The sequence below is a fragment of the Crocodylus porosus genome, unplaced genomic scaffold (genome assembly GCF_001723895.1).
Source record: "Crocodylus porosus isolate Cpor-Errol unplaced genomic scaffold, CroPor_comp1, whole genome shotgun sequence".
Taxonomy (NCBI): Eukaryota; Metazoa; Chordata; order Crocodylia; family Crocodylidae; genus Crocodylus; species Crocodylus porosus.
This window is the reverse complement of record NW_017728906.1, coordinates 55,076,651-55,090,421: the sequence shown is the minus strand read 5'-3', so window position 1 is coordinate 55,090,421 and position 13,771 is coordinate 55,076,651. Positions and strand designations below refer to the sequence as shown.

General features: G+C 39.6%; 1 protein-coding gene across 3 annotated transcripts in view; it reads left to right on the top strand.

Moving 5' to 3' along the window:
* The window catches only part of IL1RAPL1 (interleukin 1 receptor accessory protein like 1), a 1,334,031-nt gene that overhangs the window by 825,861 nt on the left and 494,399 nt on the right, over positions 1-13,771 (top strand). For all 3 annotated transcript variants that reach the window (XM_019529151.1, XM_019529150.1, XM_019529152.1), the window contains 2 exons: positions 10,242-10,428; positions 12,949-13,102. In XM_019529151.1, the coding sequence (XP_019384696.1) occupies positions 10,242-10,428; positions 12,949-13,102 (341 nt within the window). The remainder of the gene's footprint in view (positions 1-10,241; positions 10,429-12,948; positions 13,103-13,771) is intronic.

Here is a 13,771-nt window from a genome sequence, read left to right as displayed (position 1 = left end):
GGATCATCTGGTTCTGGAAGACTATAATCTCACCTAACCAATATCTGCAAGATATCATTACCAGCTTCACACTCATCATACTCGCATTCACGTTCATGTGCATTATATTTTCATTCACATGTGCCCTATGTGCAGTTATCCATCTTTTCCTTTCTTTCTACTTCATAATAGCTTATCAGTTTTGAGAGAAATTGAATTTAAAATGCATTTGTTGTCTTAAAAACTGTTACCACTTTTTTGTGGCATTTCATTTACTTTCTGAATTTTTTGATATTTGAGGATTTAATAAACGTCAATAAAGTGGTGCACCTGAGACACAAGAACAGAATCTGTCGGATTCTGCATTTCCCCTAAACATAGTAGACTCTGACCTGCAGCTTTTTTTCAAAAGCTAAGATAAGGAATGAAGCTGAATTGTGGTAATATTTGACCCACACAGGTTAAGTTTGATTATTGTATTGGGAGGTAAAAAGAAAGAAAAATTCTTTAGGGCCATTATAAAATAACTAGTCAGCTGAGAGGCTATTAGCTACAACCTGAGCTTAGCCAGTGACATTTTTTCCTAAGTAAGCTTCTTGCAGAAGCGTTATGATTGTTTCAGGTACTAATGAAGTCCAGCAACTAGATCTGATTAAATTTTTCTCTCAGTAAGAAGACTCTTCATTCCCCCGCTTCCCTTAAATTCTTTTTCTTCAGCTCTAGAGTGCAGCAGAATAAATTTATCAGACAATAGGTGCTCCATGTTTCTGTTGTCATCTACATTACATTTAATTGTTGGTTCAATGTACAATTAAATGTATATTATGCAACTGACCAAATAATTACATAATATATATACTATGTAGAGGTGGCTTAACATATAGGTAGGTGATAATTAGCAACATTTTAGCTTTGAACTTAGCTGAGTTTTAATGAATAATACTTTAGGTATAAGTGTTGGTCTTTTGACAGAACTTAGTGATAGCATTGGACAATGCCTGATATTCATGTACTGTTAGCAACTGATAACCCTTTAAGATGATTGTCTTCATTACCAGTGTCTATAAGGTTCATTCAGATGAATTATTCTCTCTCCTATTTATATATATATATAGAAGAATGGTTGAGCTTCTGCTATATTAGTAACAGAAAAAATACTGCAAGGTTTATACTGGGAGATTTATATCAATATTGTAGCCATGCACAGTGGGAGGGGGAACCTACACCACATACTTACAGGATGATTTTGTTTCAGGCTTCAGTCATTATGTATTAGGGGCTTCAATTAGCAAGAAGAAAATTACTCATACTAGCTCTTAAACATTACATGTTACAACACTGTTATGCATAAAATTGAATAAAACCATAGAAAATAGAATGCATGCACCTTTTAACCTGCCTTCTGAACATCTTTTTATGTGTTTCTATGTTATATAGACTTAATGATGCTTCTGGATGGGTGTACCCTGAGGCCACTTTAGAGCATGGCAATAACCAGAGAACCTGGTTTTCTGTTTCCTATGGAAAAACAGAGGAAAATGCACATTTTACCTTTTATCAAAGGAAAACGTGGATTTCTCATTTTAACAGAGAGACCTGTGGATTTTGGAGTTTTGCAAAGAATTCTCTGCTGGCTGGCAAAGATCCAGGCTGCTGGGGACAGGGAGGGACCAGGAGGAGGATGATCAGGCAGGGGACCTCATGTGCATATAAATCACATGGCCTCCAGGCAGCCTGGAGAACAGCTCCCGTAGGTAACTGTGTGGGGAGGAGGGGAGATATTGAGGCCCCCAGAGAAAGGAAGGGAGTGGGCAGGGCTGGGACTGGGGTTTGGGGCTGCCACCCAGCCATGCAGCATGTAGGGCTTGGGGCCTGGGGATGCAGTGGCCACAGGACCCTGGCAGGGAGTGAGACATGGCTTCAGGTGGCTTGTCTGGGTGGTGAGGGGTGAGGCCAGCTCCTCACCACTGCTTGCATTCCCAAGGGAAAGGGGGGACCCATGCCTCCCAGATCTGTATGCAGAGTGGAGTGGGATGCCCACTGTGGGCTCTGGCTTCCCACCCTACTGCCCTCCTTTGGGGTCTCCATAGCCCAGCAGGTGTTACCCAGCATGGCAGGGCAAAGTGGGGCTATACAGGGAAGCTGCTTGCCACTGCAAGCTCCACACTGCCCTTGTGATGCATCCCATGTGCTTGGCAGTAGCAGGGGTGGTGGTGCAGGCTTGTGACCTTCACTGCTGCTGCATACACAGGATGCTGTTGTGGGGAGTAAGGAGCACCAGCAGGGCCAGGGGAACTTGGGGGGCAGGGAGTGGAAGGGCCTTTCATTTTAATCATGAATTTTGGAGGGTTCAGCAGAGAAGTTGCAGGTTTTTTTATCAGAGAGTTTGTGATTTTTTTTATGAGGGAAAACCAGGATCCTTGGTAATAATAATAAGAAATACATTGAAAAGAAGATACAGCTGGAAATCAGAGTACTAGATTTACTCAAATATAAAATGACCTCCCCCCACCCAGTAATTAGATTTTATGTGTGGAAAAATTGTAAATTTGTTATAATTTTCCAGGTAAAGTATCTAATTATTGGAGGTTTGCCTTGAATTTGTTCACTTCCAACTGCTACAGCAGGGAAAAAATCTAGGGGGCCAGGTAGCCTCCTTGCCTTCTGCCTTTCCCCAAATTGTTCTTTCACAGCCGCTTTACCTTCCTTATTTTAGAGCCTGCTCTTCCTGAGCACATAGAACTGAAAAGCAAATTTGAAAACACTGACTTTAAAATTAAATACAGATGTAGTTATTTGCATATAGTATCCATAGACTTGGTTCATCCAGAAGTGATGCATTTTGCCTTTTTTGAAACTGCTGCAAGTTTTAGCATAGCTACCCCATAAACTCTTAAGCAGTACTTTGGCACCTACATATATATAGTGCAAACTATGCATAATATTAGTCAAAAGAAAAAGGCTCACGATTTACCATATAGGTCCTTGGGTGGGACTTCAGAAAAATCAACAGTATTTCAAGCCATATTAACCCCACCATAGCTCAGCACTGTTCAATATGTGTGTATACTCCAGATTTACCCCCCCAAAAAGGATGTGTGATAATTAGCCCCCCACTCGTGGCTAGACCTAGATGTTCTTGTCATGAATCCCAGGATACACCAAAAATGTATATGCAAATGAAGTGCAAGGCAACCCAGTCTGGCTTCATCCCGTCGGGGGTGAGGACACACTAATCATATGTGACTGGCTGAGAGAGAGGGCAAGAGAGGAATTCCGGGTTGAATGTTTGGGGCTCTGTTTGGTGATGGTTGAGAGGCATTTGAGGCTAGTGAAGAAATAGGAATAATTGGAAATGAAGAGGAAGTCAAAATGGATTCTATGTAGTGGCATACCGTGACTTGGAAAAAGAGTCAGTGCTTAAAGGAACTGTGCTTAATGGGCATTACTATATATCTTACTAACTTATCCTTCTGGTCATCATCATAATCAGCCATCCCTCACAGTTGAGGATGTTTGTATTCCATAACTGCTTTATCTGTGGGTCCAAAGATGGCTGACAAAGCTGATCTGGGATTGATGGACTCTGTTGCAATTTAGTAGAGGTGTGCAAAGTGTGCCATATTCAATTCAGATTCAGCCCGATTCAGGGGAGAGTGATTCAATTAACTGATTTAAGTCACTGCCCCGATTCAGTTCAGCCAAGTCCAATTTATCCAACTGAAGAAGAAGCATCGACAACAGAACCAGCACCATATGTATGAAGGTTTAGAGGACCATTTTCTAAGTACCAGTTAAAAACCTGAGAATGAAAAAAAAGAGCAAACCTATATATATTCCAATTGGAATCCTTCAGATAGTAACAATAGAAATATGGAAATATGAAATTTCAGATGCAACTCTGACACCTTTGCATTTATTTTGTGATATTTCATATTCTAAATATCCTGTTTCAATGAAATCATGTATTACTATTTTACTATTGCTATTTTTTTTGCCACTCCTGTAGTAATGTCAGCAATATAGCATCAGTTTCCATGAAGAAAAGAACATGAGGTTATTTTCTTCAAGCCACTTGTTAGAAATTAAATTGAACATGTTGTTTGAAAATATAATATACGGGACAGTTCAATTCAAGTTAGGTCTGCTGAAATTAATTGCTTAAGCCAATTGCACACCCTGCATTTTGTTCATGCACCACTTGAGCGTGTCATTTTAGTCATTGTACCATTTTATTTTTCTTGTTTCTCCTCTTTTTTGTGAGAAAAGTTACTGAAGCTTTGTGAGACAATATTAGATTGCTACAAAACAATACAAAAATCTGCAAGAAAATAGTCTTCTGAAAAAGCATATGATATGCTGCTCACTACCAATGGTATTATGCTGATGAAATCCTGAAAGCTAAAATCTATATCTGTACATCTGCTTGAATCATAAGAGAAACATGGGGACCGAAAGTGCAATAAACCTCAGTCCATGTTGTGCCTTCTAATTGTATATTATACAATATGGTTTATAGATATCAGGTAAAAATTGGAAAATAGTAGGGAAAGCTATTTGTAAAGGTGCTGAAACTTTTAAGTATTGATTCTCTTTAATGATAATTTCATGATTACTTGTTTGCTTTTTGTTAATATTCACAAAAATGAAATTTACAGGCAAAAATGAAATTTACAGATGACCCCTGCTTAGTGCTCTTAATTAGTTCCTGAAAAAACAAGCTTTATACAAAATGAGCGTTAAGTGAAAAGTATTTGATGATCCCAAGATGGCAACCACAAGCACTATAATGAAACTCGCTGAGTGCTAAATGAAATCAGGTATCAATTTTAAATGAGCATTATAGCCAAATAGTGCTAAGTGAAATAGTGTTAAGCAGGGGTTGCCTGTACTGAGATGTCTGTGGGAGGATATAGGAAGAGAATAGAAAATGCATATCTACCTCTATGAAGGCATATAGTTCTAGCTAGTGACACTGCACAACAATCCTGCATGAATCTGTAAGTGGAAAGGAAAGAACGAAAAATAACAGCATTTAGAAAAAGCAAAAAGGAGGTAGGGAAGGACTTGCTGTTATCAAATTGGACTTTTGTAATATACATGTATTGGATACACAGGTAATCCAGAAGAGGTGAGATCAGCACTTCTCAATATTTTTGCACTCAAAGAACCACTCCTTAGACTTAAGGCACCCTCTGAAAATGCAAATCACATTTAATCTTTACTCATTTTTGACTATGGAAAATTAATACACTAATTCTTCTTTTGCAAAGAGCTCAGAAAGACCACAGCAGGTCAGAACACTAACAACTCTTATTCAAAATCCGAGGGGTTATCTTGTGGATCATGGGTAAGTATTTGCACACTGAACACTGCTATATTGTACAGCATCTGGTGGCACAATGCTGTCACGCCACCATGCTATAGTTGAGAATCACTGACAGAAGCTGTCTGTGGAGTGAAGCTTTCTTTCTATAAACACAAGCCACATAATTTCCCATTGCTTCATTTTGGGGTGTCTTTTATTATTATTGTTTCCTTTAGAGTGGTCATTGTCAGAAATTGCTTTTATTCCAAGAAGATCTCTATCATGACTCACTGATGGATCTTGAAATGACTTAAGAGTCCAATTCAGATCAGTCTGCACAAGTTACAGGTCCTACTGTAAGAGAGAATAGGGTGCAGGCTGGGATTCCTCGCTTTTTCGTTCCTTCACTTTCTCTTCTCTGCATCGAGAGCAAGATGCTTTATTTTGAAATGGTACCACTTGATTAATGTTGCAGCACCATTGGAATCAGTTGGCAGCCAGCTCCTTCCAGCTCTTGATGCCAACATCCATTTTCTTGAGGTATGCCTTTAAAGTGTCCTTTTCGTATTTCCTCTGGCCACAGCAGGATCTCAAGCTGCTGCTAAACTGGAGTAAAGCATTTGTTTTTGGAGAATCAGGATTCAGCACACAATCTCCAGTCCAGTGAAGTTGGTGCTTGAGGATCACCAACTCAGTGCTGGTACCAATGGGTTTAGCAAGGATGCTGGTATTTGTGCAGCAATCTTCCCATTTGATACTGAGCATTTTCTGGCAGCATTGCTGGCGAAACCTCTCCAGGCTGCTGCGATGATGATGGTAGGTCACCTACACTTCACATCCAGAGAGGAGAGTAGGAATGATGACAGCATTGTAGACTTGGATCTTGATTTCTTTACAGAGATTGTGATGAAAAAAGACACGCCAAAGTAATTTCCCAAAGGAGGAATTTGAACACTACTTCCTTTGCTGGATATCCTCATCAATGTTCATTCTCTGAGAGAGATGGCTACTGAGGTAGAGAAAGTGCTTGAGTACCTCCATGTTCTTTCCTTCAATGGCAATTTGGGTAGGAAGGTCACCTTCCTGGCTTTGGGCAGGCTAAAGAACACTGTCTTCTCAATGTTGAGAGAGAAGCCCAAAGTTTGGTAGGCTTCCCCAGAGAGTTCCAGCATGGTCTGCAGATTTTCCTCGGTGTGCACAAGGATGGCTCAGTATTCAGTGTATTGAAAGTTAAAGATGGCTGTTTTGCAAACTTTGGTCTTTGAGCAAAAGTATCCAAGATTGAAGAGTCCTTCATCTGTTTGGTATTCTATGTCAATTCTAAAAGGAAGGCAGTCTTTAATAAGATCCAAGATAACTTGAATAAATGGAGAACAGAATTGGGGCAATGATGCATCTTTGCTTGACCCCAGTTTGGATGACAAATGGATCTTTCTAAAATTCCCTACGTATGATTGTCATAGTCATGTTATGAAGAAGCCTCAGGACCTTGATGGACTTTTCAGGACATCTAAATATGGCCAGTACTTTCCACAGGGCTTCACAATGATGGAATGAAAAGCATTAGTGAGGTGAGTGAAGGCCATATGCAGGTCCTGATGTTGTTCCTGACACTTTTCTTGGATCTGGTGGGCAACAAAGATCATATGATTGTCTGAAACCACACTGAGTTCCATTATGACTTCTTCAGCAAGAGGTAGACTATTGTTCAGGAAGATGCAAGTGAGGATTTTCCCTGCTGTGGAAAGGAGGGTGATACTTCAATAGACACTGGAAACTTCCAGAGCACTAACATTTCTGCCCCTGTGAGGCACTTGTATGCTGGCTTGACTGCTGAGCTTTTCTCCTAGCTCATGTCAGATATCAGAAAATGCATCACATACTCCTACTTGCCTAGAAAGCCAAATTTTCAGTCTGCTTTCCTGGTTCTGTGAAACTGGGAATGTTTCTTTTAACGCGCATTGTTCTTTTTTCTGTGCAATTCCTTTATGGTTTTATCCCCAGAGTGTGAAATTTTTGCCTGGAGACAAAGCTGCATCAAGGCAAGTTCCACATGGAGTCTTTAAGAACAAATCCAGGGGTGGGGGAGGAGCAGTGTTGTCGCACCCTCCTTTGACTGTGCTGCCTACGCATAATGAGCTCTGAGCTCACTGCCGGGTGCCCCTGCTGCGAGCACCCACAGGCACAGTGAGCTTACCAGATGATCAGCATAAGCTCCAGCTTTCACTTTTGTGGGGTTCCAGAGCTGAGATGGAGAGCACCATTGCTATCCATACCTCTTTTCTTCTGCTGGGGGGTGAACAGCAGTGGTGCTCACTCCCTAGGCTCTGGAGCCATTTGAAAGCGGAGGCTTAAGTCATAAAGCTCACCACAGAGCTCCAGCAGAAGCCCATACTAGCCAGGCTGTGAGCTCATAAGTCGCTGCTCATACCCAGTACAGCTGAAGGTGGCATGACTGCACTGCTGCACCTCTTCTGGATCTATTCTTGAAACTTTTTGTATAACTCCTGATCCTATTTAGGGTGACAGTATAGAGTCCTTTAGAGACCTAGGTCACTTGACAGTAATTAAATCTTCATGTTCTTTTTAAATATTTTGTGGCTATCAGCAGAAACTACTATCAGAAACCCATGTCATACAAGCCAACTGATTGCGGGTCCCAACCGGGGCATGTCAGCACATTGGAGTAAGTTCTTACTTGCTCAGAGCATCAGCATCTCAAAACTCAGTACGTTGACACTTTACACACCTATTTCCAACTGGGCAAATAGGGCTTAAATCACTAAGTACCAAAATGCTCTTGCAGACAATGGACACCTCGAGCCTAAGATAATTCTCAGATAAATTCATGAAAGACAAGGTTATTAAGAATACTTTCTGTTGTGATGAGAATACAACAAAAGAATCTGATTATCCAGCCTTCAGCTGATGCGAGTCCCCCTACAGTATTTTCTGCTGAGAGACTTCTACTCAGCTGATGTCTTCAGAGGAGCAGAATTATCAGTAGGAATTTTTCCCTTACTGCTAGGAGGGAATCCAAGTATTTTTAAATCATAGGTTTTGCATCTTTAAGCACAATATAATGTGCTTATTGAGAAGAGAGGAAAGAAGAAAATGTAAAATATACTAATTAAAATTCCTGTGTTTGCTTATCTCCTGCTGCTGGTCTCACTTCATGACCCAACACAAATCAGAACCATTCTTCCTGTTGAAAAGTTTGGATAATTTAATCTTAGAAAAGAAAAATGACTTATTTGGGCAAACGTAGGTGGCACTTGAGGATACCTTTTGACTTGGCTAACAATTCTCAAATCAAAAGTAAAACTTCCAAGTAGCAAGTAAAAGAAGGAATAGTTAATACCACGCAGTTCAATCCAGAACAAGAGTTTTGTTTGTTTAAAATATTTCAACAATTTTAAGTAGAAATGTACTGGTAAGAATAGTGACCTGTTCTTGGACCATAAGAGCTATCTGTATTTAAGGAATAAATTGTTTTTCTATGGCTGTAGTAGTTAAAGAACTATAGTCACAAGAATGCACAAAATGTGTCAGTGCCAAGGACAGGAGTATAAGCTGATTCCTTTATAGAGAACATGTTTTATATTTTCTGCCTTTAAATGCACAGAAAATAATTTCATGATTTAAGATCATTCAAAGAAGCTGTACACTTCCAGAAATGATGTTCTATTTATTAATCCCTAATAAGTTCCTTTCACTTCACATTTTCTTCTGGAAATGGGGATGTGGTACTCCTTGAATGCCGTTTCTCTTATTTTTAGTACCTTAATTACCTCCTCTTCAACAGAAAGTGTAAACAGGTGTGAAGACATCCAAAGGCAATTTCAAAATGTGGCTATCTTTAGAGAGCCGGCAATGCCTGATGCATGCCAGACTGTTGTAAATCAGCAATCAGCTCACAGAGACTGAGAGTGAAATAAGTAAAGGGAAAAAAGTCTTGGTGCTCTCTGCAGGAACCACTTAAAGCAGATTAGGGGTCAAATGCATTTACAGAACAGTAGGGGATGAATTTTATTCTGTCACACTGCCCTCCTGGAGAGGACTCAACCTTAGGCAGTCTCATGCTGCCCACCTGGAAACTCAAAATGAAAAAACAATCCTTTCAAGTAATTTTGTCTTTGGGACTAATTAAAGTGTATAGTGAAATGTGGGAAGCAAAACAAAGTTGCCTATTCTCTGGCTGTCTGGCATATCAACCTAGGGCCAATGAAGAAAGTAGTAAGTTGCAGGACAGAGCACTAGCTAATGAAGTCTGAGGATAATGCAGAAGTAACATTTTGGCTTGGGAGGCTGAGCTAAACCAGTTGATAGTCCTCCAGTTAAAATATGCACTTTTCTCTAACTTAAAGGGCCACAATAATTGTTGGGTTTTGTTTGTTTGTTTGTTTTTAATCAAATTATGTAAAAAGATATATTTTCTGCTTCACTTGAAAACCTGTTTAAATCTAATGTATTGGTTAAGTCTCTAGTTCATGGTGTGATGCCAGATATTCCCACTGGCATTAGACTGCTGTGATATAAACTGATTGTTCCCTCGTGAGAACTGTTTTAGTGGTGTTTGGCAGCAGGATGATTGTGGTGCTTTGTTGGTTAAAATATGAAGCTGTTACTTTCATTTGCCTTGCCCTGCAGGAAATTGTCCTCCATTTAATATGGACTGTAATGATAGAAGGAACAGATTTCTAAGAGAAGGAAGGAGAAAACCTACAGTCATGTTTTTCAGGACAGTTATTTTTATGCCATTATAGCTAGTGGCTGAGGTAGGGAATGACAAGAGTCCATCATGAATAAACAAAGACTATACACAAAATATAATGTAAAAACATATTTTTGCTTGCTTGTTTAGGATGACAATAACTGCATCAAAAACAATGTTACATGTACTGAAATTTATTTTTACACAATAGACATTATTTTTATTTGTGTTATGTTACAGAAACTCCACTTACTGTATGAAAGTATCCATTTCGCTGACAGTGGGTGAAAATGACACTGGACTCTGCTACAATTCAAAGATGAAGTATTTTGAAAAAGCTGAACTTAGCAAAAGCAAGGAAATCTCATGCCCTGACATAGAGGATTTTTTAATTCCATATAGAGAGCCTGAAATTCTGTGGTATAAGGTAAGAAATACAGAAGGCTTTCACCTTCAACAAAATATTATGCCATGTTCTGCTGCATTTTGGTAATCTGAACATTTTTTTTTGGACAGGATGTACAACTTGGTTGGATTTAAGGTACATTAATAAATGATAAGACACTACTATGGAGGGATGGGAAACAAGGTGAAGATGTGCCTTTTTCTCTAGAGAGTGTTTTCTTGAAGCTGCATTATTTGACACTATCCTACTTCCCATTTATTCATGTCACAAAACAGCCACATGATTAGTGGTTCACTTTCAACTAAACCTCAGGGCTAAAAAAAAAAAAAAAGTGTTGCCAGTCTAGCTTGGTGTGATGTGCATCAGTAAGGCTGTGCAGAAAAGCATATGGAGCAATTGCTTATACTATGCCATATTCCAGCTTGTGCTACTGGAGCCCCCACTTCCCAGATGTAAACTTCATTCAAAAATATATTGAAAATGCTAAATAAGAAGCCATGCATTTTAATACCCAAGTGGAAAATTCAGGTTGTGCCACCTAATGTTCATCAAGAATTCTACATTTTCCTAATTTTTACAGTGAAATATAAGTGAAAAACATACTAATCAGAGTTTGTCTCTTGTTCAGGCAATACCAGCAAGAAAAGGTAAATGAACCAGTGCCTCAGTTGTTGAGTGTTGCATTTCACGTAAAATATCTGGTGTTCTCAAGGATTTGTTGATTATTTTATTTTAGTGTTTGGCATTAATTTTCTGGAGGGTTATTTCTGGAGATCACAACCTAGTTTTTATTGATACATGTTACAGCCTGCAATCTGCTCAATGTAGTTTCTATGGATTGTAGTTGGAAACATGCTCAGCAGCACCTTTCAGCACTTTCTAAGCTCAATTCCTTAATACACATATTTCACTGGCAAGCAGAATAGTTCTGTCCTCCTGGGTAAATCTGAAATTAGTCTATGTTTAAACTGCTCTGCATTCTAATAATAATAATTTTAAAAAATCAAGATTTATAGGTACTTGTAAACGTAGAGCGCAAGACTACATATCTGATGGGAAGCAGGATGCCCTTGAAGCCTTGAAGAAGCATGAATCTCCCTTTTAAATAACGAAAACATTGAATCAAAAGATTAGTGTGTTTGGAAGACCCAGAAACCCTACAAAAATACTTTAAAAGCATGAATCCATTTAATTTTGTACTTAAATTATTTGATGTGGGGTATCTTCCCCTCTCCCCTCTTGAAGCCAGGCCAATGCATCTTGTGTTTAATATTCATCAGATAAAATGGATATAAGTACTGGGATACCCACTGGTAGAAGGGGCCCCAACTGGAACCTTAAGACCTCCTCCTTACAGGGCACCATTTGTCTCATTAAGCCACACACCCTCTGGACCCACATATCCTCCCCTCCTGAGTGCCCAGTAGGGCCAGCTCAAAAAGAGAGGTCAGGACAGGACTCTAGAGAATACCTAGCCTGTGGTGTGGTGTTTTTAGAGTTTTGGGTAAGAGTGACCTAGAGTTTGGATTTTCTACTACCTGAGTAATTCTCACTACTAGGTTACTGGGCTAGGAGATGGGAGAGTCTTTCTCATACCTGCTAATCATGGTTTTTCTCCAGTTAACATTTCATACCTTGCCTCACATTATACACATGCCTGGACAATTCTGTTTCTCCCCAGGCAGCTTACCAGCCTGAATATAGCCTATGGAGCATGCTCAGTAGACTGATGCAGGGTGTGCTGAATCCCAAACTGTATAAATGAGCAAGAACTACAGTTACATAGCTAATATATGCATCACTGTTGTACATGAAGGAATAATATGATCTGGTTATACTTTTTTGGTGTGTGCCAAAGTTCAGCCTAGATAGTCATAGGATTTTATGAGTCCACGTTTTAAACTATGAAAATAAGAATTAATTTCAGCATGAATGCAACAGATACAATTGCATCTATGCAACTTCAAAATTATGAAACATTATACTTTGAATAAATAATATGCATTTAGATACTGGAAAATGTGATTTCATCTATAGTAAGAGCATGGATAAATGAAACCTTTCAAATCAGATTTGAAAATGCTTTCAAGCATGGAGACACACCTTACCTGCTTCTCTTTCTATTTTGTTGACCTTTGCTGCCCTTCATTTGACTTAATTATTACTGTACAGCAATTCCAATCCATAGACTGGAGTTTTCTGGTTATGTAATAGTCCCACCTCAGGCAATATTAAATATATAGGAAGGAAAGAAGTTCTTCACACTACTACTTCAAAGCACTGTCACTATGGGAATAAATTTCCTGAGTTCCTCTGGGCTCTTGGCAGCTATAATGTCAGTCATTAATGTGGAATTCTAAAGACTTTTGTATTCTATCTGAATCAAAATCTGATTTTGAGGAGGCTCAGTATAATGTGCAGTCACTGATCTCAGGCTTTATGCTAAGACCTTTCCTAGGCTTCTTGACTGGGCAACACTGACAATAATCAACTTATACTTAGAGGACTTAGTAACTGAAGTATTATACTGTCTTTGAACAGGAATGCAAAACAAAAACGTGGAGACCAAGTATTGTATTCAGAAAGGACACTCTGGTTATTCGGGAGGTTAGAGAAGATGACATTGGAAATTATACTTGTGAATTAAAATATGGAATCTTTGTTGTCAGAAGAACTACAGAATTAACAGTAACAGGTAATTATATTTTCTCCCAATGCCTCTTCGATTTTGTTAAAAAGACCTTTTTTATTTATTTAGGTCATGGGTGTTGAAGTCATTTCATCTACCTAGCCATACATAAATTTTAATGACATGGTTTATCTTTGAATACAGGACGTATCGAAAGCAAATTACGAAACTGAAAATTTCATAGTTTCATAGTTAGTAGGGTCAGAAGGGACCTGAGCAGATCATCAAGTCCGACCCCCTGTCATGGCAGGAAAGAGTGCTGGGGTCAAGTGACCCCAGCAAGCTGTTCATCTAGCTTCCTCTTAGAGACCCCCAGGGTACGGGCCAGCACCACTTCTCTTGGAAGTTGGTTCAAGATCCTAGCCACCCTGATTGTGAAGTAGCGCCTCCTGATATCTAGCGTAAATCTACGTTCTCCCAGCTTGTGACCGTTATTCCTGGGCACTCCTGGTAGTGTTCAGGGGAAAAGGGACTCCCCCAGTGCCTGCTGGTCCCCTCTGACTAGTTTGTAATAGGCCACTAGATCCCCCCTTCTCTTGTGGAGGCTGAATAGGTTCAGGTCCCGTAGTCTCTGCTCGTAGGGCCTGCCCTGCTGCCCCCGATCATGCGAGTGGCCCTCCTCTGGACCCTCTCCATGTTGTCCACATCCCTCCTGAAGTGAGGCACTCAGAACTG